Source organism: Pezoporus wallicus, unplaced genomic scaffold, assembly GCF_028554395.1.
Source record: "Pezoporus wallicus isolate ANWC-B61680 ecotype Strahan unplaced genomic scaffold, APGP_CSIRO_Pwel_v1 contig_4722, whole genome shotgun sequence".
Classification (NCBI taxonomy): Eukaryota; Metazoa; Chordata; class Aves; order Psittaciformes; family Psittacidae; genus Pezoporus; species Pezoporus wallicus.
The window spans coordinates 7,001,681-7,020,047 of NW_026641840.1; the positions used below are offsets into that span (position 1 = coordinate 7,001,681).

The 18,367-nt window shown below is 44.1% G+C and overlaps 1 protein-coding gene across 1 annotated transcript in view; it reads left to right on the forward strand.

Annotated features, from left to right (window-relative positions):
• The first annotated feature begins 1,141 nt into the window (after positions 1 to 1,141).
• Positions 1,142 to 18,367, forward strand: part of NELL2 (neural EGFL like 2) — a 154,413-nt gene continuing 137,187 nt past the window's right edge. The window contains exons 1-2 of the mRNA XM_057425527.1: positions 1,142 to 1,454; positions 1,630 to 1,758. Of these exons, the coding sequence (XP_057281510.1) occupies positions 1,400 to 1,454; positions 1,630 to 1,758 (184 nt within the window). The 5' untranslated portion in view covers positions 1,142 to 1,399. The remainder of the gene's footprint in view (positions 1,455 to 1,629; positions 1,759 to 18,367) is intronic.

The window sequence follows — 18,367 nt, forward strand, 5'->3', positions numbered from 1 at the left end:
CAATACAATAAACAACACTGGGATCACCAGCTGACATCAGAGTCTTACTGACATGCATGTGAAACTAGAAAAAAAAATAATCCTTCATATGACATACATGACAAACTGGCAACGAGACATTTCTGCCATGCACATTGGGAGTCTATGAAACTTGAGGAAACTTCTTCTCAATGACGGAACACTGGAATAGTCTCCTTCCCTGGAGGCCTATTCCTGTGTAACATTATCTAGCTCCGGCAGGGGGATTGGACTAGATGATCTTTCGAGGTCCCTTCCAATCTCTAACATACTGTGATACTGTGATACTGTGATATTCTTAGCCCCCGTTATAGGCACGCAAAGTAAGGCACAGAAATGTCACTTGCTGGGGGTGAGAAGGGTTTGTTAAGGAACCGAGGACAGGACTGCTGCGTAAAATCGTCCTTCACGACAGGGCAAATGGGAACCTCCGTCCGACAGCCCTGCGCTAGCTCCGCACGCTCTCATCTCAGTCAACTACTAGAAACGTCCCGGTTCCTTCCCTCCCGAATCACTTGTATTCCTGCTCAAAGATCGAGCTGAGGTTTCGCCAGAGCCCGGACGGCTGTGCCTCAGGACGGGAGTTCAAGTGGTCACTTCAAGCACGGGAGAGCAAGCAACAAAGCGCCGAGGCCGCATCGCCGGGAGCGCCCGAGGGCTCATTGCAAGCGCCGCCGGCCACTACAGCCGCTGCCTCCCGAGGGGCTACCCGTCGGCCCCGCTCTCCCCGGGCCTCGGCCCCGCTCCCCTCCCAGCTCCCAGCGGCGCCCCCGGCTCAGCGGTCCCAGCCCGCCTGGATCCCGGACAGCGGGTGCCTCGACCGCTGCGCCCCGCGCTGCTCGCCGGGCGGGGCGGTGCCACCTCCCGGCCCGGCGGAGGCGGTGGGCGGCTCCCGCGGCCGCGGCATAAACCGGCGGCCCCGCCCGCTGCCGCCGCTGTCCCCGCTGGACGGCGGGGAGGAGAGCTGCGATCCCGCGGGAGCCGGGCGGAGGCTGCTGCTGCGGCGGCGGCGGCTCCCCTCCGGCCGAGGGGCTGCGCCTGGTGGCGGCGGGGCGGGGAGCTGCGGGGCACGGGCGCGCCGCCTCAACCTCCCAGTAGCCGCGGCCTCGCTTACTCGCGCGGCGGCGGCAGCATTAGGGTCCAGCGGGCTCTCCCCATTGTCTGCCCGCGGGCAGAGGGCTGCGCTGCCCGCCCGCCCCTCGCCTTTGTGTGCTCCGGCAGGCACGGGTTGGCGCTGCGCCCGCCAGGATGCGCGCTGCGGGGCGGCGGGGGGTCCGCTCCTCCCGGTGAGAGGCGGGGAGGGACCCAGCCTCTGCCCCGGAGGTTTTTCACCCGCAGCAGCCGGAGGACGGGGACTATGGACTGAGCGCATCGGTGTACCATGGAGTCCGGCATCCGCTTGAGCACGCTCTGCTTTCTTCTCTGCCTGGGGCCAGGTAGGCGGATGCCGGACCCGCCGGGAGAGCACCGGGAAGCGGGGCCGGGGGAGCTCCGCGGCGGGGATGCTCGGATACCCGGGCGGCCTCAGGTGCGGGGAGTGGCGGCGGGAGGAGTGGGGTGCTCGAAAAGTTGCCGTGTCGGCGGGTTGGGTGACGGCACTTTTTGGGTCAGTTGCAGGCTTTGGCGTGGATCCCTCGCTGCAAATAGACGTGTTGTCCGAGCTACAGCTGGGAGGCTCCGTGGAGGGCGTGCGCCAGGTACCGGGGCTGCACAACGGAAGCAAAGCCTTCCTCTTCTCAGGTACGGCCCGCCCGGCACAGCGCAACTTCAGCGCCCGGAGGCTCGCCGGCACCCTCAGCGAGGGAGCTGCCCGCTCCTCAGGCACTCGTCGTCTTTCCCTTTCCCCTCCTGTCCTCTTCCCTTCCATTCCTCTTCTCTTCCCCCCCCCGGTCTTTTTCTCTCTCAGCCCCTTCCCCCCCCCCCCCCCCCCCCCCCCCTTTTTTTTTTTTTCTTTGACTGGTAGACGCTTAATTAAAGTACAGCAGGAACGGGGATGGCAGATGGCTTATTTTGTGAGTCGTGGGGTGCAGTGATGAATAATAGCACCACCCACTCTTGACTGCTTTACTTGGGAAACGCTAAACATACCCCAGTTCCAGCTAAGGAGCTGCTCACTGAAAGTTTCATGTGAATCGAGCAAAACGCTGAAATGAAGTGCCCCAAAGGAGAGAGGCAGATGGCTAAAAATCAGAATACCCTTTTTTTTTTGTCACGGGAAAGTGACCCTTGTGAGCCTCTATGTCATACTCCTCGTGAGAAACAAAGAATTGAGTTTTAGGCTCTCTCAGTGCTTGGGATTGGTTTTTTTTTTTTCTCATTTTGGGAATAGAAATAAAATAGTATTCTTGTTCCGTCTTTCAAAGAGACATTCAGAAGGTTTATTAAAAAAGAATTAAACTTCCTTATATTGTAACTCATAAGGGACTGTAAAATAACTCTTGCTGGCTAGCTGAATTTATTGGCATATATTACATTGCATGCACTTGCTGCTTGTAAGTGTATTTTTGAATTAAACTTTAACAACATACTTATTAGTTAACTGAAGCTGGAGGCCAGAACATCTTCAGGATAAACCCCCCCCCCCCATCTTAATTTAAAAAAAGCCTCAAAATAGCCTTTAGAAGCAAGTGTCTTTTCTGAAAGATGATGAAATGCCCCTTAGACACATAACAAAACAAGGATAAAGAATACGGCTGAATATCGAATGAAACAAGAGCAAATCTCTGCATCAGCCTGTAGTTTTAAAATAGAGAGACTTGATCGCTGGCTTCTGTGTCATGGCAGGAGTTTCAGCTTGGAGCTGAAAGCGTTTCCAGCGCAACAGGCAAGAGGCAGTGTTTCCCATACAGAAGAGTTGTAACTGAAGCGAGATAAGATCTGGAAAGGGAATTTCTTTCTCATGTTTGCATTAATGAGCTAATTTATCAGAAGCTAATAGTTGCCAAAGGCTCTTTTTTTTTTCACTTTGAGGTGACCTCTGTAGCGGTGCTCTTCCCCGATACAGCCAGCATGTGTCACTCTGAGCATTAATGTGGGAGCGCATAGGCATATGCGTTCGGAAACATTGACACATGCCGGTTTTAAATGTCCGTGGTGGGCTTCGGGCTGCAGAGCAGAGCCCTCTGACTGCTTAGAAAGACAACATGTGTGTGGGGCTCTGGGGTTTGTGTCCTAAAATTGCTGTGACTTTTAAGGTATGGCTCTGAGTTTAGGCCTTACCGTGCTATAGTGGGTTGGGGTGAGGAGGAAGTAAAACACCCTTTGACTTCAGTGGTAACAGGATAAGAGATTTGTAAGAATAAGACTTTTTATTGTATATTTTCTCAGTGTTAGCTCAAAAAAAAAAATAAAAGAATTATTGGGTTACTAAGGAATTTTCTGCAAGTTGTTCCCTCTTTCTGTGTAATTATGAGTGTGCATAGTTCCCGAATGGCTTAGCAGTTTAGTCGTAACAAAGGAGATGGGAGTTTTGCATTTTCGCACCAACCTTTTGTTTTATCTAGTTGAGAACAACTGGGGGAATAACAAGAACAAAAACACTTGGGTTGAAATGGTGGTTGAAGTCACACAGTATCCCTTGGGAAGTCTTCAGTGCCCTGCAGGACTGGAGATATTTTTCCTGCTATTGCATACGATGGCTGCTGATTTTCTTATAGTACATGGTGTCCTTACTGAGCAGACAGATTTTCATTTTCAAACTTACATTTAGCAATGGAGACATTTCCTTCCTTGATCAGACCACTGGGTCCACTTAAGTCACTTTTGCTCTGCTGTTAGAGCTCACGCTGTAGGAAGATTGCTGCAATATATTCCTCTTAATGTATGTACTTGCAGTGTGTGAATTTCAAGGGTATGGATGTGCTGACTTTAAATTTAGGCTTTGCCTATGTGTTTTTTCCGTATTTCCAGCTAAAGCCTTAGTCCAAGGCACAAATGATTTTGTGAAAAGGACACAAATGGCTTCAGATGATCTGTGAACGTACTCTGGAAGCTTTAACTTGTGATCCTTTGCCTTTCGGTTTCTTGACATACTGAATTTTTTTTGTTGTACCATATGCATATTTCCGACATTTTAGTATGTTGGTTTTTTTGATAGGCAGCATTCTCAACTGGTGAAAAGCCTTACTTCACATATGCTGAAACATACAAGAAGCCTAAATACTGTTCTTTATTTTGGAAAGAAATTACGAAAGTGGCAGGTTGAACTGCCAATTAAAGGTATATGATGGGAAAATTGCACGTACAGCTGAAGCAGAGTAGTCTCTTTCTTTCTGTTTCTAGGTGAAAAGTCAGTTTTGACTGCTTAATTAGATGTAGCATCATTTTTCAATACAAGGGGTTTAGCACCTAACTGGCTGTTCTGACAAATTCTTCTTTGCATAATTGATTTTCAAAGAAATTTATATTTCAAAGGTATATTACACAGTAAGCAATTACTCTCTAAAGGTAGTTTTAGTCTGTTACAGTCCAATCAAGAACATTTATATTGCTTCTAATACAGTTCCTGATTTAGAAATAATTATGGCCATTTGAAATTTGCAGTCACTTGGACTTGCTTTTTGTGTACCTGTGTGCTCTGTCACTGTACAAATCTTAAAGAAAGTATCTGTTTCTTCCCAAAGATTTGAGAAACAGAACTCTTCCCACTGCCTTTAACAGGATTAGGTACTGTGGTCTTGAATTCTAAGGCTGTTTAGGTGCCTGATGTTCCTTGGTTGTAGTGGATGGCAGCACTGGGATGCCACCGTAATCTGGCTCTAGTTAGCTGCAGGGGCTTCTCTTTCTGGAAATGTGATTTGCGAAGTAATTGTAGCTTGTGGGAAGAAAGACTTACGAATAGAAAACAGGAAGAAGTCTTCCAAAATGTTAGTGTTACTGTATGTGAACATCTGCCAGCACTTCCTAGCCAACAGCAGATATTATGATGTCAAAATATGTTGAGAGGAAAATTATTCCTCTGCTGGTCAGAGCAGCAGAACAGAAGTCAGAATATCTGTACCGCGTACTTCCCTCTGTTGGTGACTGTTTACACAAGTCAGTGAAATTTTCAATACCTTTATTTTCCCTTTGCAAAAAGGGGTTGATACTAAAGGTAAAGCCCAAATCAGGTGGGTGGATTGAAGTGTAATTAATGTGTTTAAAGAAGGCTCTTGGAAGAGTACCAATTGCCATTCTTTCTTTGTAAACATACTGCATTAACACAGTTTAAGGAGATTGGTGGAGATGAAAGTCAGTGTAGCCATTGTCCTATGCAAATATGAAAATCATGTTGCTGCAAGAGCACTTGTTGCATATGAAACTGCAGGGAAAATTGAACAGAGGCCAGAGAGTGCTGAAGGTTTTGGATGGGTCATATTGATCTGACCTGAGTCTATGCTCAGGGGACTTAATGTTAAGCAAATTGAAGGTTCCCATGAAGCCAGGCATTTCAGCTTGCAGTGGGAAATGGGTTTTCTGAGGTGTGAGAATGTAAAAAAGGGCTACAAGAATAAGTTGGTCGCCTCTGTCACTCCTCTACACTGTTATTCTGTCACCTTCCCTCCTCCCTTTAGATTCTGTATTGCATATATTTTACAGAAGCAGTATTTTGGTAGTCTTTCTGGATCTTGCTTGCGGTTAAGAACAAATACTATGTGTCAGACTATCCTTGCCCAAAGAGTGTAGGTGTAGTAATGGAGACACTTTCCAACCACCTCCAGCAGGAGTGGAGCATGGTGAAAGGTACACTGCTAATCAAGTAATGAGAGGCACCAGAAATGAAAAAAGTGTATGCCCATCAAAAGGTGTATATACTCCTCAAAGAAGAGGCTGAAGGATGGACAGAAGACTGTGGTCAGATGGTTACAAGCACAGGAACGTGTATTTAAGGGAAAGATGAAAAGTACATGGTAGCCATGAAAATGTGGGAGCTTGTGTATGTGAATGCAGAACTTGGAACTCATTCAGAGGATAAGCTTTTTCCTCTGCCAGTTAGGATATGTAACTCAATATGGTTATAAATAATATTTGATATTTCTGATGAGGAGGGAGAGTTCTAGAGGCAAGATATGGTATATTCTGATGAGGAACAAGATGTGCTATGCTACACCAAAGAAACAACTTAGTCTGTCAGTGGGATGCATGATAGGACTCAGCACTCCTGTTTGAATTGGCATAAACTGCTGGCAGAAAGAAAACCCCTAAAATAGTCCTCTTGGTGTAAATTATTTGTTACCTGTTGCTGCATGACTGGATCATTAGTCCATTATTTTAAAATGCTAGTGAGACAATATTACTATATATCTAGTATCCCTTAGGAAGGATGACAGGTTTTGGCCCATGACATCATCTCTGGATATTACTAAATAAAGGAGCTAAAAATAAAGCTTTAAAACTAGACACACATTAACTTTCTCCCATAGAAATAGGGTTTACCTTGCCTATGTGCTTCACACATGCTTTTTTTTTCCTTGCCACCTGTCACTGAAACTATGGACAGATGCTTTCTCCAGGTTCCAGCTGAGCCTGCTCAAAATATTACTGTTCCCAGCTGTTTGTTGCCACCTGGGAGCTAGAGGTTACTGTCCCCACAACTTTGCCAAAGCAAGAGATCGTATGAGCATTCCCGTGTCTGCTGATGGCAGAGTTGGCCAGCATCAGGAGTGAACCTGGCTAACTGCAGTGACATGGATTAGAGAGTCCTGTAAAATCCCCTTTTGCTAGTTGTACTTGTCTCCCAGAGGAGCAGTAACAGACAGCTGGGGGGAGAGGATGCTAATGTTGCCAACTGGCATGGCTGACTGCAGAGTCAATACCTATCTGCGGCTTTTTCTGCCTTGGAAGCAAGCTGGTTTCTTTCAGAATCACTGAATCCTCAAAATGTGGGACCTCCAACATAGCGATCATCTGTAGATAATAACTCCAAGAATTTTTCAGAGACAAAGAGAGCCCTTCACCCCTTAGTTTTCAGAAAGACTGAAATAATGGAGTTTAATTTTGGTAAATACTGGAATGTGTCTCAGTGTTAGAGGTGCCTAATGTGAGCAATTACCCTATGACAATGTGGTAGGCAGAGAGATCCAGGGTTTGCTGTATCTGAGCAACAGCTTATGTTTTCTTCCCACTGGTTCTATCCTCTTCCCCCTCTGGCATGTTCCAAAGTAGCCTCCGCACCCACGCAAACAGTAACCGCTGTGGTATGGCACTGCCAGGGTGGTGATCGATGCTGCTGGGGAATGGAGCTGGATGTTGAAGGAGAGCCCTGAAGAGCTGGGCTGCTTCTATTGGGGCTTGTAGAGCAGGGATTGCTGCCATGATGTATCTCCTTGCTCCAGAAGAACTGATTATTTGCCATCCTCTTCCTCCTCCGATTAGTAGTGGTGCCAAGAGGAGGTCTTTGGGAAGTGTCTGCTGCCTGAAGAGCTTGCATAAAAAAAGGAGGGGAGGTAGTATGAGAATCCTGCATTCAGCTCCCATCCTAAACCATACTGAGTTACAAAGCATGGAGAACTAGGCTGCACTTACCCGCTGTGTAACCATACACTGCTGAGTAGTCATGAATATGTCTAATACTGGAGAATGTGCTGCTTGGCAACTACTGCCATGTTGGCTTATCAGTGAAATAGAAGTGGAAAAAGTTATGGGAAGAAAAAACCTGAAATGTTGTAAACTTGTGATTGATGCTTGTAATGGTGCAACAGAGGGTGAGAAAGTGAATGGGAACCTAATTTTTGGCAGATAGCAAGGAAATGCAGGCTTCCAGAGAAGAAAATCTTGTGATCCCTGTATGTAGTCATTAGTGCATAGTTGATACAAATAATGTTAAAGGAATGACATGAAACTTGGCTTGTAGCATTTGGGGATTGCCGCTGTTAATGCTGAAAGTTTCAGAGTGTTGCTGAGAGTGTATATTAGGCATATAAAGCATCATGAAAGCATAAGTGTAGAACAATAAAGCTGTTTTAAGTACTGCTTTAAAAGTTATGTCATTGTTTATGACAAGAAAAGGCATTTCACATGCATTTCTTTCCTTTGTTTTTGTACAGTGGGCTTTTTGGGGGGAGGGAAAGGAAGTAAGCAGAAATTAAATATTCCCTCAGGTTTTTTTTTAATACTTCTGTCTCTTGCCATATGTTTTGATATGGGCTGTTGTCATAGAATTACGGAATGGTTTGGGTTGGAAAGGGCCTTAAGATCATCTAGCTCCAACCTCATGCCATGGGCAGGGACTCACACTAGACCATGTTGCCCAAGGCTGTGTCCAGCCTGGCCTTGAACACCACAAGGGATGGAGCATTCACAACTTCCTTGGGCAACCCGTTCCAGTGCCTCACTACCCTCACCCTAAAGAACTTCTTCCATATATCTGACCTAAATCCCCCCTGTTTAAGTTGAAACCCATTACCCCTCGTCCTGTTGCTACAGTCCCTGATGAAGAGTCCCTCTCCAGCATCCCTGTAGGCCCCCTTCAGATACTGCAAGGCTCCACTCACCTTTCAGTCTCTTAAGTTCTTATAGAGCATGAATTCTGGAAGAAGCCTCGGTGTGGGGAGAGGAATGATACCTTCTTGCTGATGTAGGCATTGTCCCTTACCTGCCCAGATGCGCTAGGGAAATGTTGCCAAGCAGTGTGGCTTCTATGGCTTTGCCTGGGCTTGGTGGGACAGCTGGCATTTCCAGCCTCTGCTACTCCAACCTTTGGAGCGATTTAGTATCCATGTTTACTGATCGGTGAGGGTGTGACTCCATTTAGAGGGCTGTTGTGATTGTGTTCCCATGGGCTTGACACCGGGCTTTTCACAGCCAGGTTGTACCTAATATCTGCAATAAATTGGAAGTCCCTGGGGATTTGTTTTCTACTGGGACAATGCTGATTCTCTAAAAGTTTTTTTTTTAAGGAGAACTTCGTTGTTCAGGTTAATTCAAATAACCATATCTCTTCATATGTTCAGTATCACCCAGAACAGTTCATACTGATGAATAACAGATAGAATCACATTTGCATTGTTCCTGCCTTCACAGTGAGGCCTCTTCTAAAATGCTGCAAGTACAAAACCCTTGTTGAGCCTAGTATTATCTCAGGGCTTGACCTGGCGTATTTGTTGGAAAACTGAAGATGAGTATGATGTGCTTGTATGGAAGGCAAACACATGAAGAGGGTGTCAGTATGGTGGTGCAGGGCAGAGCCATGGTTTGTGCTCTGAAAAGGGTCTGGATGGAGGATTGGGGGCCAAGGATGCCTCTCTCCAAGTTGGTGTTCCCATCAGGAGCAGCTGAGTGCAGATGGCAGCTCACCGGGCAGCTGCTCCTGGCAATGGCCTTGTCTGAAGCTAAAGATGTGATGTTGACAGCAGGACAGCTTCTGTCCTGTGTGCCAGAGAGAACCCAGGCCCTACAGCCTGTGTACTCTGAGAGAGGGATGGTGACTTTTCTGGGAAGCTGTCACAGCCCATCCTTCTGTATTGCTGGGGGAGGATTGCATTTGCAAGGGGTAGTGACAAGGGAAAATGGGGTCTTGCTATCCTTATGTAATTGCTTTTGCTGTGACATAGTTCTGTAATCACGAAGCATGGCTGAGACTAGCTGGGTTAATGTTTTTTTTATGGTTTCTCCCCTCCCTGCAGTGTGGCTTGTTCTCCAGTGAGATTCACAGAGGACCACAGCATTTCCTACATGTCCTTTCATCAAAATCGGTCATAATGTCTTTTTTTTCCCTACTGCTTGCTTATAAGATGTGGGAAATAGGTTTCTTACTTTCCCCTGCCTTGCATATGTTCTTCTAGTCTGTATCTTCCAGGGCATATAGGTGCTGGCTTGGAAACATAACTCCAAGAATTGCTAACTTCTCTGCTTCCACTGAGTCTTAAGGGAGGTACAGAGCTTAGTTTATAAGTTATTTAAAACCAGTTGGTAAGAGCTGGAGGTTATGTATAGCTGTCATGGGAAACTGTACTTCCATGTAGTGATTCTTCAATTCCTTGAGTATTGTCCCATCTGGTTGTTTGCCAAGGTGCAGATCTCCTACCTGCACTGCTGCAGTACAGCTGAATAAGCAATAAAAAAATTATTTTGCACTGACTTTTTTTTTCCCTGTCAGTCTTTTGTCTCAATTCCTCTGTATTTTGTCTCAGAACTGATAATTATTAACTGATAATTTTTCCATCCTCATGTTTGTCCAAAGGATTTCTTCTCAGGAAAATCTGAGAAGAAATACTTTAATTTTGTGGGGTTTTATTTTTTCCTTGCCTGGTTGTGTTTCCCATCATAAATACCCACTATGAATGTTCACTCAGGTATGCTAGGTAGATGTTACTGAACTTTAAAAACTTAAGCTTGTAGCAAATAAGTTATTCAAGTTATAGCCCCATTTATGGAGTAAATGTATTTTTTTGTCTTTTTTTTTCTTCCCTTTTAAACCATAGAATCATAGAATTGTTTGGATTGGAAGGGATCTTCAAAGGTCATTTAGTCCAATCCCCTGCAATGAGAAGGGACACCTTCAGCTAGATCAGGTTGCCCAGAACCACATCCATGTTTGAGTGGGGAAAAAGTGCTCTAGCCATTTTCAATGTGGAAGAATTTTACAGCAAAAAAATTCTCATTATTTGTTATGTTTGGCAACATTTTGTTTGCTTTTCCTTTCTTTGGTGCATATGTTTTTGGGGGTGTTTCCTATGTTTTTTGGGGGTGTGTGATCCTGATGACTCCAGAAAGAAGTGTGAGTTTAGAAAACTGACGTTTTTGTTGAGCCATCTTGGCAGATGCTACTCACAACTGTGTTGTTGCAAGGTGCTAAAGCAATGGGCATGGTCTAAAAGGAAAAGTTGACTAAGAGAAAGTGTTCATAAGGTTTTTAGCAGATTAACATATTTGCAGCAGCAGCAGCATTGCTACAATAGACTGCAATATTTCCAAAGGAGCCATTGCAATCAATATTGCCAGTGATCCATAACTGAGAAATCTTTTAGTGGAATTTGAGTGGCAATTTCACTTCTCTGAAAACATAGAGGGAGTATAATAAGAAAAAGTCCTCCCGTTTTAGAGCTGTGCTCTCTGGTAGAGCAATGTTTATCGTTTCCCCAGCTTAAATGGTTATTTAAATATAATAAGAGGGTGTTAACATCCATACTGTTTATCCTATCAAGAGAAGGTGACACATGCCAGCTTTGACTCCATGGCTGGAAGTCTACCAGTCTCTAAATACAGTTGTGTAATGATCCAGAAAGTTCCAAAGGAGCTTTTGGGTGGTCAAAGTCAGTAAGTTCTATTTTAATCACTCCCTAAGCACGCATTTGTGTATTGGGCCACAGCTGTTCCAAAGGCACTCATAAGATTTCCTGTAACATTGGCTAATATCCTTTGAACTTGAAACAGTCTGCAGTTTGCTCAGAACCCATTCAAGGAGTGGGGTGGACTTGAGGAAAGGCCTGTCTACCCTGTTCAGTGATGATCTCTTAAGGATCCCTGCATACACTGTTAGTGTTTGAAGCATAAGGAAATGTAGTGAGATCTGGGAGCTTGAGTTTTTTTTAAAGCTGAGATTGCGTCTGGGTTATTGCATTCACTCTGGGTTTCTCTAGAATTTGCTGATACTTTTCTGAAGAGAACAACATCAAACCTGATTATACAGCAAAAAGGACTGGTTTACTAAGAAAGCTTTTGAAAGAGCTTGTGCATGTACAGCTTGTCCAAAGAATGACAAAAGTGTTGTATAAGTGTCTACTATTAGAAGATTCTTAGAGGTTTAAAATGAAGGAATTATTTAATGTTTGAAGAGGTAGAGGTAAGAGTAACATAATGATGTTATAAATAGGATTTAAGATAAAAGGAGACTTTCACAATGAACTAGTTTAGACTGTGGAATAGCTACTGAAAGGAAGTGATGGAAATCTTCAGACTTTTGATTTTGTAGGAGACAGCATGAAATAAAAAAACTATGAAACATTAGCTATGTTGTAGTCATTGTGTGATATTGAGTTAATGTGCTAAGGATGGGATAGGTGTAAGTCTTTCTGTACTCTGGAGATTGGTGGAGCATTGGTGGAATTGTTGTATAGGGAGAGATTTTCAATGACACAAAGTGGCATCGAACACCTGATACTCAGTAATCAAACTGGTGCCTTTGAATTCTCCCTAAAACTACTCTTTAGGGCACTTGGGTATCTTTTAATGGTACTCAGTTAAAATGAGTCTACAAAAGCAAAGAAATGGGATTTGAAAGCGTTTCTAATTTTAACTCATCCAAGTTTATAAATTGGGCATATATTTAGAACCTGTAGCTGATTCACTGGGGCTAGCAGGCGCATTCACAGAAGTATGAAAGCCATTAATATATGGCTTAAAACTTCTTGCCGGGGAGCCTGAGCTTTGGTCCTCCCCAGCTTCCTTGGTACCTCTGGCAACAGTAGCTTGTCTCCCCTTTTATGTGCTGTCAGTCTGCCCTTCTTATAGCTGGTTTGTGTGTATAGTATTCCTTGGTATCCCTACTCTTTCATGTTCCTGATTCAAAATCCTTCTAACCTTTCCTATTCCAGGCATCAAAACAAGTATCACATCAGTAGAGATTTTCCCAAGAATGTCAGTATAGCTGGTGGCATGGGTGTCCCTCTTCTCCTCTTACGTGTGGTCTCTCTACCACTTACCCCTCATTTCTGCTGGTAACTGAATTCTATTTACAGTCTCCTGCCTTCTCCTGCCATCTGCTGCTGTTTGCTCAGTCTGCTGCTGTAGACCTGTGGCTAGCAGCAGAGTTGTTGGATGTGTCTGGCATGCTTCAGATGTAATTTTTTTCCACGGGTAGCCTCCTTCTCCCTGCCTCACTGTGCTGTTTTTGCTGTGGGGAATAAAGGTTTGGGTTTTCTGGAGCTCTAAGTTGTGACTGTTGACCGTTCTTGTGTCGGAAGTTACTCTTTCATGGAAACCACATCACTGTGGTCATTTGGGAAATTAGGATGGATCTCTGTCCTGGATTCAGCAGTAGCAGTCATTTGTCTCCTTGGTAGCTGGTGCAGTGCTGTGTTTTGACTTTCGGCCTGGGAACAGAGCTGATAACAATGATGTTTTGGTTTGGCCAAGGACTTTGTGAGCCTCATGCTCTGCCAGGGAGGAGGGGAAGCCGGGAGGAAGCAGAGACAGGGCACCTGACCCAAGCTAGCAAAGGAGGTATTCCATACCACAGCACGTCATGCCCAGGATGTAACTGGAGTTAGCCGGAAGGGCTAGGGTCTGCGGGGTTGGAGGAGGTATCGGTCGGTGCTTGGTTGGGCTGGGGAGGCGAGTTATTGGTTGGCTGGTGGTGAGATGTTGTATTCTCTTCCCTTGTTATTTCCTTTATCATTATTATCATTGGTGGTAGCAGTAGTGATTTGTGTTATACCTTAGTTACTAAACTGTTCTTATCTCAACCCGTGGGAGCTGCATTCTTTTCGATTCTCCTCTCCGTCCCTCCGGGAGTAGGGGGAGGGCAAGAAGCAGGGGGGGAGTGAGTGAATGAGCTGTCTGGCTGGGTTTAAACCATGAAAATCTCATACTAGTGCTTCAAGCTCACAATTGTGTTGTATGAAAATAAATCAGCCTAAACACTTAGAAGTTTGGAGAGCTAAATGTAATTAACCCTAATGTGGGTAAAAAACAGTTATACCCTACAAAGCCAAAGGTGATTCTCAACTAGGATGAGAGATCTGAACCTTTGCAAAGAGGGAGAAACCAGTTCTATTGGGGGAAAAAAACATAAACCCTCCAGGGCATCCAGAAACAATTGGGGTTGGGCTAGATGATCTCATGAGGTTTCCTCTACCCGAAGTGATTCTGTGAAACACAGTTTGCAGGTGGTAGGTCCTCAGGAGCAGCAAACTGATCACAGGGAAAGGAGGTTTTGAGAGAAAATGACTGAGCAAAGAGCATGAGTAGGTCTTGCTGGCACTTGCAGGGTGAGAAACAAGAGAGGGAGAGCTGTGGTGTGTTGCTCAGAGGGTACAGGAGTATCTACACCAAACATTATCCTAATCCAGAGGTGCCATGGTGAGTGCTGATCTTTTACAGTGTGTCATTGCATGACCCAGTTCACCCCTGGAATATATCTTTGAGAAGCTTGAATTGTGTTTTATCTTTTTGGAGAAGGGTTGTTAATGTAATCCAGCTGCATCTACACCTAGCATAACCTGCTTGTATGGTTTATTATTGCCACAAAGTTTGTACTTTATTGTTTTTAATTGATAAGGCTTTGTTTACCTTCAGTAGCCTGCTTTTTCATTTGGAAAAGGCTGACAACACTGTTTCCTCCTCATGTCCTCCCCGTTGTCACGACTTGCATAGCTTTTTCCATCTTAACCATGCTATGTGACTGGGGACTAAAAGTAAATTCAGTCTTTTAGCAGTTCTCATGTGTGTCATGCCCTTATTACAGTAGCAGTAGGGCTGGAAGGCAATGTTTTTCTTATGCTCTTCAGTCTGTGTCGCAGTGTTAACAGCATTTCTTGGTGTGATATTTTTGTTTGTTGTTAGGTCAGTTTGACACAAAGTGCTCCTATGACAGTATGCAGCCAAGCATAACTTAGGTGCATGTGCCGCAGATGGCAGTAGCAAGGCAAATAAGATAGGCTTAATTTTCTCCACAGCTTTCAAGGTATTCTCAAAGCAGCTTCTAGAAAACTACTTTGTGCCTAAAGGGCTCTAAATGTGTGCATGTATAAATGCAGATACATCTTTATAAAGCTATAGTAGCTGCAACCTTTTAAAATGTAGCTGGAACCTGTCTTGAAATGGAGAAGCAGACAGAAATCCTTCTCTAGGTTACCTCTGTGTCCTTGTTCAAACACAATAGGTTTTATAGTGGTATTGGCCATGAAAAGCCTAATCAACATCATTGTAAGTAATATTTGATACTACCTATGAGGGATCGCATAAAAAGAGTCTTCAGAATTTGAGAGGAACTGAGAATAGTATTGGAATATAGACTAGAGAAATTTGGTAATCAGAAAAGTCATTGCATCGTATAATTGATAACCCGGAACCTATAAATCACGAGAAGACATTACAGTAATAAATACCTGGGGCAGAACTTACTATACATCGCACATTTTAATTTTATAGGAGTGGAATTTTTGTAACAAGAACAGAAGTCATAATTTATCTTCATCACTTTATCATGTAATAGGTCCCCAGTGATTAGCACCCTCTCTCCTGGTGATAGTATCTAGTATGATGACTTAGTTACAGTGAAAGGGGTAGTATTTCTTACGGCAAGGAAGAGTGGTTTCCTGTATCATGTATGCCTTTAAAAATTCCTAATTGTGTTGATGTGATTCCGCATGTGTTGATGTGCACATTCCATATTATTCCTCTCAGAAATGTTTGGGAGCACACAAAGATGTTTTCTTTAGCAGTTTGCTGGGAGTTGTTTTAGTAACGATCTAGTGTCCTAGGATCTGTATTGCTTGCAATACAATTGAAGCAGCAAATCAGCTGCTTCAACCTCTTGTGCTAAGATTACAGACTTCTAATCCAGACACCTACACATTCAAAGTTCAGGTTGTCCTGAACCTTTTAGGTTTCTTATCCTTTCATTTGCAAAAGGTTTGAAAGATCATCAGGAATATGCTATTGTAGATGCAGTCACTAGAACCTTTACTGTATTTATTTGCGTCTTTCTTTATTTTTTGTCTACTGAGTCCAAAAGTCATGAAACCCTCTGTTATGGACTCTACATACTTTTGGAAGAGCATATTTGACTTGTTGCAGTGCAGCTGGGCTGCTTTACCTCACAGCGAATGGTTCCCACTTGTAATCCTGGTGCAAATTCCTTTGCTGAAGGGACGACAGCCAAGGGAGGATGAGAGATGTCTAAGCGTTTTAGCATTGTGCTCTGACAAATTAACCCTGAGATTGAGAGGGCTGTGATACCTAGTCCTGATGCTCAAAGGGGTGTCTATAGCGGTGTAAATCCGTCACTTGTTCTCCCTTCGTCAATTTACCTATGTCATACAGATCTACAAACCAAGCAAAGCTGCCCTCTATGGCTCTTTGCAGTGAGCTGCTGACGTGCTGAGACACACCACCACTGAAAGGACATTTCCCTGATCTGTAATCCAGGCAGGGGATCATGCAGAACAGCCACACTGTTCATTTCACAGCTTCACCGAAGCAGCTGGATTCTGCTTGTGTACTAGGTGGCCAGGCTGGAGGGAAAGATCTACCTTCCCCATTCGACACAACACATGTTCTAGTTGAGTATGTATGAGCCGTAAAGAGTAATTTCATAGCCCCAGTCTCAAGATCATCTCAGGGGGTTGTCCACGTTTTGAAAGAGCTTGTTTGTATTTTAGTGGCAAGCATCTGAACAATTTGTTTTGTAGTCTCACAGGGATGCAAAGGAGGCTGTTTCAGCAAGGGTAGTCAGTAGCTGGGCTGTGGGAAGGTAAGCTTAGCATTACAGAAAGATTCAGCTTGATGTGACTTTCCTTGATTTCTAGAAGAAGCCAGTACGTAAGTTGAGAGGCTTAACCCAGCCACTAGTATAATCACTGTCAAGCTAGTGTTGTGTCATCTCTTTTGCAGAATGCTTTTGGACAGATTTTGGTGGTACTATTCTTAATCTACAGTGAATGCATAATATATTACAGCTGTAGCTTGCCTCAGTCTTATTTTTGCAAGCTCTTTCCTAAACAGTCATCCAAGTCAGTGCCAGGAGCTGGCAGAAATGGTTGAGGTCTTGCTACCACTCAATTATCTCATTCTATCACATTGGGTAGAAGGTTTTCCCCTATTAAATATGTTCTGGTTTAGTTTCATGTGCATAGTTGTCAATTTTTAATGTTCCTTTACGTTAAAAAAACCCTCAAAAGTTAAAAAAAGCAAGTAAACAAGCTTAACAAACCAAGCAAAAATTCCCCAGGGTTTTTGACCATGGAGAAGAAAACTTTACAAACAAAGCACTTTGAATGAATGATTACTTACGCAAATGCACAAACTACTCCCAATTAGACAAGCAAGTTAGGTCCTTAATAATGTTTGGTTATTTCAGATCAGAGACATTGCAGCTGTATTCAAGCATGTGTGTTGAGGCTCTCGGTACCTTTTCACCCTCTTGTCCCACAGTGGATTTGTGTTCTCAGCTGTGCCCAAATGACTTTAAACACACAAGCTTGTGTGCTAGAGTTCTGGCCAGAAGTGATATGATTAATGTTTTTTTGAGGATACAAGTATGAATGGTCAATACAGTTGAGGGAAAAATGTGTATATGTGTGTCTGTTTAGAGAAAGGTCCTTCTTTAGCCTACTGCATCAGTCCATTGTGACTGGTAGGACTTTGCGTATCATTTGAGCTGGACGACAGCCCTTGCTGGATGACACACCAAAGCTGTAGCTGACATTCAGAATAGAGAAAGCTACAAAACAAAGGCAATTGGAACCTCCCCAAATGCTGCAAGAACAAACTGTGACATTTTCCCCCTTGTTTTCATTTGATTTAATGATTTGGCTTCAAGTCAGTTTTTGTTTCAATTGTTTTATTTCAGCTGAAGTGCATTTTGCCCTCCTCTTCTCCTTCCCATCCACTGCAGTTCTGTTTGCATGCATACTCATTGAGGCATTTATTTAATGGAAATAAGAAGGGAGGCACACAGGACTGGTGGTCACTGTGGTGGTGTCTCTGGGGTATCCCAAAGTCTTAATCATTCAACTTGGAAGGTTTACTCAGGTGCTGAGTCCCAGCACTTGTGAGGTTTTGTTCTGGTGTGACCAGGTCATACCCAGTTTGTAAGGAACACTTGGGTGCATAAAGTTCTAGATCTAGTGGGATCCTGACATATGTTTAGAGTTGTAGTCCTAGTATTCACTCAGACTTGGGAACTGGGCAGTGCTTCTGGGCCCTTGGGAGTGGCCCCATGGGACCTTTACAGGGTCAGCATTTACCCCATATCTTGTAGTCTTTTAAACTTGATGTGGAAGTACACCACATTCCCCTAGACTCCCACAGAGCTCCTTCATGCAACCTTGGAGAAATCAATCAGGTCTGTGTGGGTTTGGAAAAAATTTAGCTGCTCCTGTTTTGCTGTTCTCTCTGAAATGATTTGGAAACCATGAGAACAGGATGAGCAAATGTGCAGGAAAAGTAACTCAGAATGTTTTATCAGCCATTATCTTATGTATCAGTTCAAATAATCAGGTGTATTAAGAAAAACAAACAGGCAAACCAATCAACCTTCCCACTGAAGTACCTAAAGCATAACACATCTAGCAAGGGTTTAGTCTATTAGAGGTTGTTTTACTTCTTTCTTTCTTCAGTTTTCATTACAGGAATGCAGCTCCTGAATTTGAATGCACCATGCTCCACTTAAAAAAACCTGCCGTGCCCTTTCAACCTTCTAAAGATT